Raw genomic sequence first — 13,922 nt, forward strand, 5'->3', positions numbered from 1 at the left:
TGCCCTCTACTGGTCTGGTGGTGTAGTGCATGTACTTTTTTTCCTCCATACGTCACTGGCCTGATTTACACAATCTACCCGGGACTTCAGCCCGTGGTCGAAACGCAGACAACAATGGGGGCACAGGAACCTTTTAGTTCCGGGTAAAGTAGTTCTGTGGGCTAAAAGACCCCGGAACTCTTGGTCCAAATGCACCTTCTGTTGATGTCAGTCTGTTTCATAACCAGTTATAAATTCCCCACAGGAGCTTTAATGATGACTACATGAAATAATCAAACAGTCAAAGACACAAGAAGGGTGCAAAAATATTTATTGCTAATAAACTTGTAGTCAGTTGGTGTATATTTGCTTTATATTTACAATAATAGAGTACAGAGGAATGGGAATGTGAAAGAAAAAATCCCAACCATTCAAATAAATACAAAGGACTGCCACTGAACTACAAACAAGACCGACTCCAACAACAGCTCCTCTACAGCGGACCCAGGACCCAGGACCGCAGCCAGAACACAACACGCCACACACACGCTCAGAGAAAATTAAATTAGAATCAGTGAAACGTCCAAGCTCGTCTCAGACCTGACCTTCATCATGTTAGTGTCCGAAGCATCATGGAGGCTGTCTCTGATGAAGACCTGCTCTTAGTTAGTGTCTTAGTGATGAAGATTTGTCCGTTTTTCTAAATCTGATGTAGGCGATCTCGATGGTTTATTCAAATGAAGACAAGCTTGTTGGTTTATTTGAATAAGACCAGCTCATTGGTTTATTCCGCTGAGGATCAGCTCATTGGTTTATTCCGCTGAGGATCAGCTCATTGGTTTATTCCGCTGAGGATCAGCTCATTGGTTTATTCCGCTGAGGATCAGCTCATTGGTTTATTCGGATAAAGACGAGCTCGTTGGATTATTCGGATGAAGACAAGCTCGATAGTTTGTTTTGGATGAAGACAAGCTTGTTGGATTATTCAGATGAAGACGAACTCGTTGGATTATTCAGATGAAGACAAGCTTGTTGGATTATTCAGATGAAGACGAACTCGTTGGATTATTCAGATGAAGACGAGCTTGTTGGATTATTCAGATGAAGACGAACTCGTTGGATTATTCAGATGAAGACGAGCTCATTGGATTATTCAGATGAAGACGAGCTCGTTGGATTATTCAGATGAAGACGAGCTCGTTGGATTATTCAGATGAAGACGAACTCGTTGGATTATTCAGATGAAGACAAGCTTGTTGGATTATTCAGATGAAGACGAGCTCATTGGATTATTCAGATGAAGATGAGCTCGTTGGATTATTCAGATGAAGACGAGCTCGTTGGATTATTCGGAAGAAGATGAGCTTTTTGGATTATTCGGATAAAGATGAGCTGGTTGGTTTATTGGGATGAAGACGAACTCGTTGGATTATTCGGATGACGACGAGCTCGAACTATATTTCGGATAAAGGCGAGCTTGTTGGATTATTCGGATGAAGATGAGCTTGGACGTGTATTTCGGATGAAGACGAGCTGGTTAGTTAATTGGGATAAGACGAGCTGGTTGGTTTATTGGGATAAGACGAGCTGGTTGGTTTATTGGGATGAAGACGAGCTTGTTGGATTTTTTCAGATGAAGACAAGCTTGTTGGTTAATTGGGATGAAGACGAGCTTGTTGGTTTATTGGGATGAAGACGAGCTTGTTGGTTTATTGGGATGAAGACGAGCTTGTTGGTTTATTGGGATGAAGACGAGCTGGTTGGTTTATTGGGATGAGGATGAGCTTGTTGGATTTTTTCAGATGAAGACAAGCTTGTTGGTTTATTGGGATGAAGACGAGCTTGTTGGTTTATTGGGATGAAGACGAGCTTGTTGGTTTATTGGGATGAAGACGAGCTTGTTGGTTTATTGGGATGAAGACGAGCTTGTTGGTTTATTGGGATGAGGATGAGCTTGTTGGATTTTTTCAGATGAAGACAAGCTTGTTGGTTTATTGGGATGAAGACGAGCTTGTTGGTTTATTGGGATGAAGACGAGCTTGTTGGTTTATTGGGATGAAGACGAGCTGGTTGGTTTATTGGGATGAAGACGAGCTTGTTGGTTTATTGGGATGAAGACGAGCTTGTTGGTTTATTGGGATGAAGACAAGCTTGTTGGTTTATTGGGATGAAGACGAGCTTGTTGGTTTATTGGGATGAAGACGAGCTTGTTGGTTTATTGGGATAAAGACGAGCTTGTTGGTATATTGGGATGAAGACGAGCTTGTTGGTTTATTGGGATGAAGACGAGCTGGTCAGGTGGAGTTATGAAGCAGCGTCAGAGCGTCATCGTGCACACCTGAGCGCTCTTGGAGCTGTCAGCATGTAGCAGAGCTGAATCCTCAGGTTGGTGCTTTGGCAGCGACAGTCGGAGTTAAAACAGTAGCTTCCACAGTCAGAGTTTAGTGTTTGCAGACATTAAAAACAGTATTTACAGTAAGACATGGCAGCAAAACATACAAATGTCACAGTTAACCGAAGTGCATGGAATGCAAAATCTAGACATGAAATTCAAACTTCATACCATGTTTAATAATAATATATGATCTGTGTTTGTGACCAGTGTGTAGTGTTTCTAAATTAGTAATCAGAGCTAAAATATAGGGTGGGCTTGTAACATGCAGGCAGACATGAAGCGTCGCTGTCAGAACTCCTTGGTGTCTTTGTTGTCGAACAGGTGGAGTCTCTGCTCGGCCGTCAGCCCCTCCTTCAGACTCTGCAGAGACGGACAGACCACATGTTAGAGAGACACACAGAGACACACGGTAATAATCTGTGTGATGAACACATGTCCCTCTCTGGGCAGATGTTCCTCAGCAGGCAGTGTGTCTGTAAATCTGTCATCACCCTGTGATCACATGACGCCCTCACACCACAGATGATTAAAACCCTCCGACACCCTGTGAGAAGTGGAGCCCCAGAACACAGAGAGGAGCGATCAGACTCTGAATGTTGAACTTTCTGGAGTCCCTGAGTTGCCTTGTCTCGTAGGTTCCTCTGGATCTCTGCTGCTGTGGATGTGCCAGACTCCAGCTGCTACAACTACTACTATCCGTCTCACCACTATCATCTCTCTCTCCCTTCAACTCAACATGAGTCTGGTCCTGCTGGAGGTTTCTGCCTGTTAAAGGAAGTTTGTCCTTGCCACTGTAACTTGCTAAATGCTGCAAAGTGCTCTGCTCATGGTGGATTAAGATGAGATCAGACTGAGACCTGTCTGTAAGATGGGACTGGATCTGATCCGGTCTTGATGTTGGGTCTTTGTTAATAATAGAACATAGAGTACGGTCTAGACCTGCTCTGTTTGGTAAGAGTCTGAGGAGAATGTTTGTTGGGATTTGAGAGGGGGCCAGCTGTAGACCTCCCCAGTGCAGAAACTCCACAGTCAGGTCTGGACCTTATGTAATATGTTGTTGTGATTACGCCTGGAGACAACGGTAGCTGGCGATTCTGAAGAATCCATACCAGTGAAAAAATAAGTCTTTATGTAACTTACATTTGATCCTTTTTCACAGTTTCAATCTGTCTGTCTGTTTGTTTTAAAATAGTCAACAGAACGTTGACGTAATCTGCGTGTGGTTCTTAGAGGACGAGTCTTCCTGTTTTTGAGCTTGGTTATAAAGTTCTGTAAAGAGGTTCAGCAGGTCAGGTTTGTTATTTGTTGTCTGAGCAGCTCAAAGACTGCACTCAAACACTGCAACAGATGGGGTAACCTGTACCTCTGCCCTCCGTGCCCTAAATCTAAACCCACAGAGAGTCTGAGACGTGATGGGTCCCTCATGATGTTTAAGGCTGGACCGGGTCCTAATGAAGTTCCTTAATAAAGAATCTTCCATCATTGTTTTCAGTCTGTGTGTTTGTTGATTTTCTAAAGTGAAGCTCTTATTAATTAAAATGCACAAAGATAAGCTCAAATAATAAAGTGAGACTTCATGTAGAGTCTGCAGCCAGTAGAGCCGTACTGTCAGAATAACATGAGAGTAGCATGATGCATTCACTAGATCATTCAAACTCAAACTAGATGTGTGTGAATTACATTCATATATATATGTTTTACTTTCTTTCATCATGACTTTGAATATACATTTATTACCATTATTTCGACTCTTACTTTTATTATTATTAACTTTATTACTATCATTAATCTTCATTGAGTTATCATTGTTGTATTTATTGATGTATTCAGCTGTTTACCTGTTTATTTATTAGAAGTAAATCAACACACCAACTTGTTTTCATTTGAAGCAGCGGCTCATAAGCAACCTAATCTGTCAGCACTAAACCCTTCTCCCCCTGCTGCTGCCACCCTGTGTCGGCCATCTGTGGATCTGTCCTGTGTTTTTTAACTTACGGTTGCTTGCTCGTGTTTTGTATTTGTTGTGTGCATCTGTAGCTCAGTCTATACGTTGCTTCATTTGAATTGCATGCAGCTAGTTTAATGATTGGTAGTCACTGCCTGATGTGAATATATACATCACTGTTAACTGTTGTCCTGTTGTGTCTGCATGTGTCTTCTTAAACATTTCCTCATTGCTGCTTCCTGATTGTCTTGCTCCGTGTGTTTTATGTTCATGGACACTTTCTCAAAGACTGTCATATCATCTCCTTATGTAGCATTGAGTCATTTTTAATCGTATAGTGCTATCTAAACTTTTCTTTTCATTTCTTCTTCTTTTTTTTGTTTGTGTTTTGGTTTCTCCCCTCTCTTCTTATTTTCATTTTATTTTACTTTATTTTACTTTTTTGTTTAATCTGGATCTTTTTAGGGAGCCTTTTTTAACATCTGGCAAGGGACTATGGATGTAGCTAGCCTTCTGGCTAATTCTGGCATATTAACAGAAGTGTTAATTAATATGCATGGTTGAACAAAACAAAATGATTTTATTTTATGTGTATGCATGTATGTATGTATGTATTTATGTACAGTATATATTCATTATGTCAATTTATGCAGGTGTGTATGTATATTTAGAATTATTATTGTTGTTATTAATATGTTATTACATTTCTTTATTTATATATATATATATGTGTGTTTAAAACATAACAAGATATTTGAATATTGGACCTGTATTTTAAAGTTTGCACTTTGCCAACAAAAACAGATCTTGTAAAAAAATCTGAACAAAGAGAGAGTAAGGATGGAGCACTGTACTCCATGTTTCAGCTGAGATGTGTTTTAAGAAGAGAGCCTGAAGTTCAAGCTGCAGACTCAATGAACTTGTTTTTTCTTCACATGTATTTCACACTCAGTAGAGTTGATTTTACATTCTTACTTTATAAATCAGTGACAGGTTTAAATGAGATATGATGTCGGGTTATCTAAATAAATGATTTTAATGTTAACAGGAAGTTCAACAACATTTTATTTTGAAACTTTTTGCGTGTGTTTCCGGCCTTCACTGTGGAGGTCTGCAGTTAGACTGTCCGGGGGATTTGGTGCTATAAATAAAGATCGATTGATTGATATCCTCTGACCTACTTCAGACAGGAGTACCAGAACTTATCCTCTGTGGCCCCAGGAACCTTTCTGAGGGTCTGTTCCAAAGATCAGGACTGAGATGGTGTCCCCTGACCTCTCAGAGTTACAAAGAGCTGAGGCTGAAAGAATAGGAGTCACTGGATGCTTTGAGGAGCTGTTAATGACTCGGAGTCAGACACACGTGGCTGTAGTGGTTCAGCTTGATATTGATTCTGATTGAGACGGACTGGTTTGGAGTTTTATTGGATTAGAATCAGTTCAGTATGATCTGATCTCCTCTGACGCTCACATTTCTTGGACTGTGTACTTTCTTAAACTTAAGACCAAACATCATGGTGCAGATATCTACGTCCACTGATGAACAAACAGGTGGATGAGTAAAGCTCCTTCAGTCCGGTCTGGTCTGCGGACTCTCTGAGTCTCAGGGCTCCACCCTTTAAAGACGGGATGTGATGTGAACAGACACCTTTAAACCCACAGACGTTCACACACTTCATTCACTCTTCATGCGTCAGTCAGGCGGAGATCTGTGGATGTTAATGAGTGCTTTACAGGTAGGCGACGAGAGAAGGCGGAGCTTAAACCAGCCAAGGTGCATCCAGGTAGTTTACCTAAAGGAGGAGGGGGAGGGGCCTACGGGTGGTCAGCAGCCCTAACTGTCCCAGGGCATGTCTGGACTCACAGACTGAGGACAGAAACACACCAACACACGTGTGTGTTAGACTCATGATATCACAGTGAGAACAACAGGAACACTACAGGAACACTGATGGAGAACACAACGCAGGAACACTGATGGAGAACACAACGCAGGAACACTGATGGAGAACACAACGCAGGAACACTGATGGAGAACACAAGGCAGGAACACTGATGGAGAACACAACGCAGGAACACTGATGGAGAACACAACGCAGGAACACTGATGGAGAACACAACGCAGGAACACTGATGGAGAACACAACGCAGGAACACTGATGGAGAACACAACGCAGGAACACTGATGGAGAACACTAGGCAGGAACACTGATGGAGAACACATCGCAGGAACACTGATGGAGAACACACTGATGGAGAACACAACGCAGGAGCACTGATGGAGAACACAACGCAAGAACACTGATGGAGAACACAACGCAGGAACACTGATGGAGAACACAACGCAAGAACACTGATGGTGCAACAGTGGACATGCAGCGCTGCATGCAGCTCAGCCGGTGACCAGCAGGGGGCAGTATGTCCCTGCTGAGTGTGTGTGTGTGTGTGTGTGTGTGTGTGTGTGAGGAAACAGGCCAGATGAGTGACAGACTGATGATTCAACACCTCAGCTTTCCAACACTGACCTTTGACCTCATGGTGCGCTCAGAGCGTTTGGCTGCAGCAGCCGCCATCTTTAGGATGTCAGGGTTACTTTTGGACTTCATGATGTCTGTGAGGAGAACAAGTCAGAGTGTGAACATCAACATCCAGCAGACGCATTGATCAGACAGGAACAATGTCACAGTAAAGGTGCAGACGCTGGAGGAGCTCCCAACATGCAGGCCTGCTGGTCGTACCTAAAGTCTGTAAAAGTAGTATGGGAGGTAGAACCTTCAGTTATCAGGCCCCTCTCCTTTGGAATCATCTACCAGTCAGGGTCCGGGAGGCAGACACCCTCTCTACTTTTAAGAGTAGGCTTCAAACTTTCCTTTTTGATAAAGCTTATAGTTAGAGCTGGATCAGGCTTGGACCAGGTCTTAGTTATGCTGCTATAGACTTAGACTGCCGGGTGGAACTGGCGCACTAGGATCCTATCTCACCCCCTTCCCCCCAACCCCTTCATCACTTACTTTAACTCTCCCTGTCCCATTAAAGTTACTAACCATAGACCTTTCTGGAGTCCCTGAGCTCCCTTGTCTCGTAGATTCCTCTGAGCTGCCGTAGACGTCCTCCCGCTGTGGACGATCTGGACTCCAGCTGATACGGACGTGCTGGACTCCAGCGGCAACAGCTACTACTACTCATCTCATCACTATCACCGCTCCCTCTCTCTCTTATTCTCCTCTATCCCTCTTTCCAGACCCAACTCGGTCGAGGCAGATGGCTGTCTAACATGAGTCTGGTTCTGCTCGAGGTTTCTGCCTGTTAAAGGAAGTTTTTCCTCTCCACTGTAACTAGCTAAATACTGTGAGGTGCAATGCTCATGGTGGATTAAGGTGGGGTCAGACTGAGTCTTATCCTGTCTTGGTGTTGGGTCTCTGTTCATAATTTGACATAGAGTGGTCTAGACCTGCTCTGTTTGTAAAAGCTTCTTGAGATAATGTTTGTTGTGATTTGGTGCTATACAAATAAAGATTGATTGATTGAGGAAACTCAAACACTTCTTCTGCAGCTCCTCAGTGGCTTTAAATCTAAGTCTCCTGAGTGACTCCTCCTCATGACACCAACTCACATGGAGTTAAATCTAGAGTTTAAACTGACCCGTATGAACAGAACTCAGAAAGAAGCAACGTTTTGAATCAGGGGGTAAACTTGATCAGGTGTGTGTCTCCATGCTCTCGTACCGTATCCTCCTCGCTCCACCTCCTCCAGCGTGGGCTCGCCAAGCGCCTCGTGAGCGAGCTGCAGCTGGTCTCTGAGCCGGCCCAGGTCCCGCTCTGCTTTGGCCTTCACTATGCTCAGCTCTGTGTAGATGTCCTTGTACTTGTCTGTGGCATACTTCTTGTCCTGCACACACAAACACACACACACAAAGACACACACACACACACACACACACACACACAAAGACACACACACACACACACACACACACACACACACACACACACACACACAAAGACACACACACACACACACACACACACACACAAAGACACACACACACACACACACACACACACACACACACACACACACACACACACACAAACACACACATACAGATTAGGATCAGACACAGAAGACTCGTGCTGTCTCTCAGATCTCACTGAGGTCTGCTCTTAGATCTACGAGCAGGGAAACACACTCACTCTTTGGGCGGCTTGGAGCTCGTCTTTCAGGGAGTTGATCTCCTGCTTCAGGTACTGGACCTCTGACTCCTTCACTCGCAGCATCACCTGGAGGAGAAGAAGAGAGAGGAAGATGACAGAGAGGTAGATCTTCACCTTTCTAAAGAGAGGCAGCTGTTAACCTCATGATGATAAAGAACCTTTAAGCTGAGGTTGTAGAGGTTGATGATACAGATTTGAAAAGGCACTGACAGACTGTCTCCTTGTCTAAGCCTCACCTCTAACTCGTACAGCTCTTTGCCCTGTATCGTCGTGTCTCCTCCGTCCTCAGACGTCATTGAACGCATCTTAGTGATCTCTGCAGCCAGTCGATTATTCAGCTCCTGAAAAACAATAGAAGAGGAAGTTCAGGATCCCTGTGTGATCACCAGCACACAGGTGTGATGTGTGTGTGAGTGTGTGTGTGTGTCAGAGTGTGTGTACCTGGTTGTGTGCGTTGAGCTCCTGGTTCTCTCTCTGACACTGCCTGAGGGCCTGACGCTCAGCCTCCAGAGCCTGAGCCAGGTGAGCGTTCTCCAGACACTTCTGAGAGTACTGCTCCGACAAGACCTCGATCTCCCGCTGGAAGGAACACAACTCCTCCCTGAAACACAACAACAACAGCACTGAGAGAGAACACAACAACAACAACAACAACAACAACAACAACAACAACAACAGCAGCAACAACAACAACAGCAACAACAACAACAACAACAACAACAATAACAGCAGCAACAACAACAACAGCAACAACAACAACACTCCCCCCCCTCACCCCCACTCCCCCCCCTCACCATCCTGAACAGCACTGTGTCTACTGTGGACTCTTTCAGGTTCCTGGGATCCACTATTTCCCGGGACCTGAGGTGGACCTCCCACATAGACACAATCAGAAAAAAGGCCCAGCAGAGGATGTACTTCCTGCGTCAGCTCAGGAAGTTCAACCTGCCTCAGGAGCTGCTGATCATGTTCTACACCTCCATCATCCAGTCTGTTCTGTGTACCTCCATCACTGTCTGGTTTGGCTCTGCAACCAAACTAGACAAACACAGACTGCAGCGGACTATAAGGACTGCAGAGAAAATCATCGGTGTCGACCTGCCCCCCATCCAGGACTTGTACCGGTCCCGGGCCAGGAAACGGGCAGGGAGCATTACCGCTGACCCCTCACACCCTGGACACAAATTCTTCAAACTCCTCCCCTCCGGCAGGCGCTACAGATCACTGTGCGCCAAAACAACCCGCCATAAGAACAGTTTCTTCCCCCAGGCTGTCACTCTGATGAACACTAAACCATAACAGTGTCATACCTGTCAGATAAATACTCTCTGTAAATATACATGTAGATACACAATGCAACAATTCTCAAAGCAGAATTCCATATTTCTATTTTTTGTACTATTTAACTTCTATTTTATAATGTAAAACTACCTCTGCAACTCACCACTGCACTTTATCATATATTTTTAGCCTGTACATATTAGTCAAGCTATTTGTTGTTTCTTGTATTTATAGCTAAGGTTATTGTTATTATATTTTCATTTTATTTTTTATTGTAGTTCTTATTCTTATTCCTATTCTTATGCCTTGTACAAAGAGAGCACAGTTTACCAAAGTCAAATTCCTTGTGTGTTCAAGCATACTTGGCGAATAAAGCTGATTCTGATTCTGAAAAAAAAAACAAAAAAAAAAAACAAAAAAACAAAACAAACAACAGCACTGAGAGAGAACACAACAACAACAACAACAACAACAACAACAACAACAACAACAACAACAACAACAACAACAACAACAACAACGCAGAGAGAACACAACACTCTGCTGGAAGGAACACTCAGAAAGACAGACCATGAGGGATTTTTCAACCGGAGGATCTTTACCCCTGAACTTCCGGTGGACCAGAGTCTAAATGTAGTTCAGGGGTAGATAATCTCCCCCCTAAAAAACCCCTGCTAGGGGGGTAGTACTTTTCAAAGGTCCTGGGACTTTTAGGGGGCAGGGCCTGCAATGAATGTGTCTGATTGGTAGATTAACCGCAGTGTTTTTATTCCTCCCTCCGTCCACAATAACATCACACACATCTGTGATTCTCTTGATTTCTCTTTCTTTCATTAGTTTTGATTTGTTCGTTCTTTTTTGTATGTGTGTGTACTTTTCAAAAGAAGAAGCTGTGATTCTCTTGATTTAGCAGCTTGTAACAGTAGTCTTCTCTCAGCCCACCGTGAATGCGTCTCTCCTCCCGGTGTTACGGTTTTAAAAGTGACCCTGTAAACTGGAGACCTTCAGCTGAACGTGTCAGTGTTTGTGGAGTTTACACAGCTGTTGAAACACAGAGGGAGTTCCTGGGAATGCAAACTAGTTTAGTTTTTATTAAGATTTCAAAATATCCTCATCAGATATTTAATGATGGTCTAAAGACGTTTATGAGGGATGCATCCGGCTGAAAGTCTCCAGTTAACAGGGTCGCTGTTTAAACCAAAACACCGGTCGATCTCTCCCACGGCTTTTTGAGTTCAAAAGGATTTTAAAGGCGTGTTGAAACATCTTTGCTACTCGCGCTTATCTCCTCTCACGTGTTGAATCAGTGAATCCATCTGTGATGAAATATAGCACCATCTAAAACAGACCAGCTGAGTCTCTTCATGCTAACAGGCTAACTGTTGTGTTGCTCATAATGATACCTGCCTGTCCGTCTGCTTCTATGGTGTCATCTGTGATGAATGGCATTCCTCTTTGTTTTACTGCCCTCTACTGGTCTGGTGGTGTAGTGCATGTACTTTTTTTTCTCCATACGTCACTGGCCTGATTTACACAATCTACCCGGGACTTCAGCCCGCGGTCGAAACGCAGACAACAATGGGGGCACAGGAACCTTTTAGTTCAAGGGAAATTAGTTCTTGGTAGAAATGCACCAATAGATGTGTCTTCTCCTTCAAGTTCAGTGGTTCAGTGGTTTAGTTTCTGGTACCTGGTCCAGTCTCTAAGTGAAGGAGCTGCTCTGTCAGCTTAACAAAGATCAGAGTGATTTACTGTCTTCCCCTGCTCTCATGTCACCTGGTTCACAGCAGCAGACAGGTGAGACTGAGCAGTTAGAGACAGGTTGGAGCAGGTCCCCAGAGACAGCTGCAGAGTCTCAAACCTTATCTGATCAAACCAAACCTTTATTTAAACGTTAGCTGGAGAGGAAGAGTTGTCTGATGTTCAACCCGTCTGCAGACTGAAAAACATTTTGTCTCTGAGAGCCAGCACTTTCTCTGACACCTCTCCTGTGTTTAAAGCAGCCGCTCTCACACTGAGTTTAAAGAAATTATTTTAATCTTTATGTATACAAAATATTTGTTTAGGCTCAGCAGATCAGTAACGAGCACTTTACTGATCTTCAGACGTCTTCAAATTTTCTCTATAGTCAAATTGGTTTATACGGACATTTGTATTTCCTGCATTTACAGCACTTCTGGGATCCCCGCTCATCAGCCGTGTATTTCATCTCCTCCTCTCTATTCTTCATGTAATCATGTCTGTATGATTAACAGCAACATGTATCAGCTGTAGATTAACAGAACACGCTCTGAATCTCTGTGGAAAAGGAAACAGAGATCGTAGCGGGGCCGGAAGCAGGCGACCGGCTATCAGAGAGACCACACTGCCCTCAAGTGTTTCAGTGGAGATTTGCTGCGTAACACGGACACATCAACACACAAGTATGTGGTGCTGATGTCAGCGTCATCCCCTGCTGTGTAGGAGAGACACTGAAGTATAAACCATCCTTGTATACATCTCCTTCATTCCCAGCGCTTCTGTACATAGCTAGCTGCTATCTGCGCTTCTGTATATACTTTATTATTATTTTATTTTATTCTATTTCATTTGATCTTTATTCTATTTTGATTTGATATTTATTTTGTTTTATTTGATCTTTATTTTATTTATTCTTTTTTATGTGATCTTTATTTTATTTTAACTTATCTTAATTTTATTTTATTTTATTTTAATTTATCTTTATTTTATTTTATTTCAATTTATCTTTATTTTATTTTAATTTATCTTTATTTTATTTTATTTCAATTTATCTTTATTTTATTTTAATTTATCTTTATTTTATTTTAATTTATCTTTATTTTATTTTAATGTATCTTTATTTTATTTTATTTTAATTTATCTTTATTTTATTTTAATGTATCTTTATTTTATTTTATTTTATCTTTATTTTATTTTAATGTATCTTTATTTTATTTTTATGTGATCTTTATTTTATTTTATTCCATTTTATTTATTTATTTTATTTTATTCTATTTTTATTTGATCTTTATTTTATTTTATTTTATTCTTATTTTTATCTTAATTTATACCTTCTTGTATTAATATTTTGACTTTCTTACACACTGTTTATAAGACCTCTGTAATGACCACATTTCCCTCCCCGGGATAAATAAGAATTTCTGATTCTGATTAAGGTTAGCTACGCTGTCAATGTGACGCAGAAGTATAAACCAGCATTTAACCTTTCAAATCCAAACACCACCACAAACACAAGCAGTAAACTCTCTACTTGAGAGGCAGCTTCGTTATTAAACAACCCAAAGATCAAACCTCCTCATGTGAAAGGATGAACTCACTCGTGCTGTCTGCGGATCTCCTCAATGTCTGCGTTTTCTGTGTTGTTGTTCGCTTTGCGAGCTCTGTCCAGCTCCTTCTCCAGCTCGCTGCGGTGTGCGTTCTTCATCGCTTCAATTGCTGCAGACAAAAAAGAAAATCAGAAGTTGATGCACATGTTGTGATGTAAGGCAAAAGGCATTTTTCGACTGGAGAAACTTTACCCTGGAACTAGGAACTTTACTCCTGAACTATGTGCGTTTCAACCGGTGGACCCAGGGTCTAAATTTAGATCAGGGGTAGATAATCTCCCCCCGGATAAGCCCCTGCTAGGGGGGTAGTACTTTTCAAAGGTCCCGGGACTTTTGGGGGGCAGGGCCTGCAATGCTGAACGTGTCTGATTGGTAGATCAACCTCAGTGTTTTTATTCCTCCCTCCGTCCACAATAACATCACACACATCTGTGATTCTCTTGATTTCTCTTTCTTTCATTAGTTTTTATTTGTTCTATCTTTTTTGTATGTGTGTGTACTTTTCAAAAGAAGAAGCTGTGATTCTCTTGATTTAGCAGCTTGTAACAGTAGTCTTCTCTCAGCCCACCGTGAATGAGTCTCTCCCGGTGTTACGGTTTTAAAAGTGACCCTGTAAACTGGAGACCTTCAGCTGAACGTGTCAGTGTTATCCTCATCAGATATTTAATGATGGTCTAAAGACGTTTATGAGGGATGCATCAGGCTGAAAGTCTCCAGTTAACAGGGTCGCTGTTTAAACCAAAACACCGGTCGATCTCTGCC

At 42.4% G+C, this 13,922-nt stretch overlaps 1 protein-coding gene across 2 annotated transcripts in view; it reads right to left on the bottom strand.

Moving 5' to 3' along the window:
• Positions 1-293: 293 nt before the first annotated feature.
• The window catches only part of mprip (myosin phosphatase Rho interacting protein), an 86,212-nt gene continuing 72,583 nt past the window's right edge, over positions 294-13,922 (bottom strand). Inside the window, exons 18-25 of one of the 2 annotated variants that reach the window (XM_034707201.1) lie at positions 13,152-13,269; positions 8,974-9,133; positions 8,769-8,873; positions 8,512-8,598; positions 8,044-8,206; positions 6,844-6,929; positions 6,112-6,185; positions 294-2,734 (exon numbers count right to left, since the gene is read on the bottom strand). In XM_034707201.1, the coding sequence (XP_034563092.1) occupies positions 6,153-6,185; positions 6,844-6,929; positions 8,044-8,206; positions 8,512-8,598; positions 8,769-8,873; positions 8,974-9,133; positions 13,152-13,269 (752 nt within the window). In that variant the 3' untranslated portion in view covers positions 294-2,734; positions 6,112-6,152. The remainder of the gene's footprint in view (positions 2,735-6,111; positions 6,186-6,843; positions 6,930-8,043; positions 8,207-8,511; positions 8,599-8,768; positions 8,874-8,973; positions 9,134-13,151; positions 13,270-13,922) is intronic. The other variant, XM_034707199.1, reaches the window with a different exon arrangement.

This window comes from Notolabrus celidotus, chromosome 18 (genome assembly GCF_009762535.1).
Source record: "Notolabrus celidotus isolate fNotCel1 chromosome 18, fNotCel1.pri, whole genome shotgun sequence".
Lineage (NCBI taxonomy): Eukaryota > Metazoa > Chordata > Actinopteri > Labriformes > Labridae > Notolabrus > Notolabrus celidotus.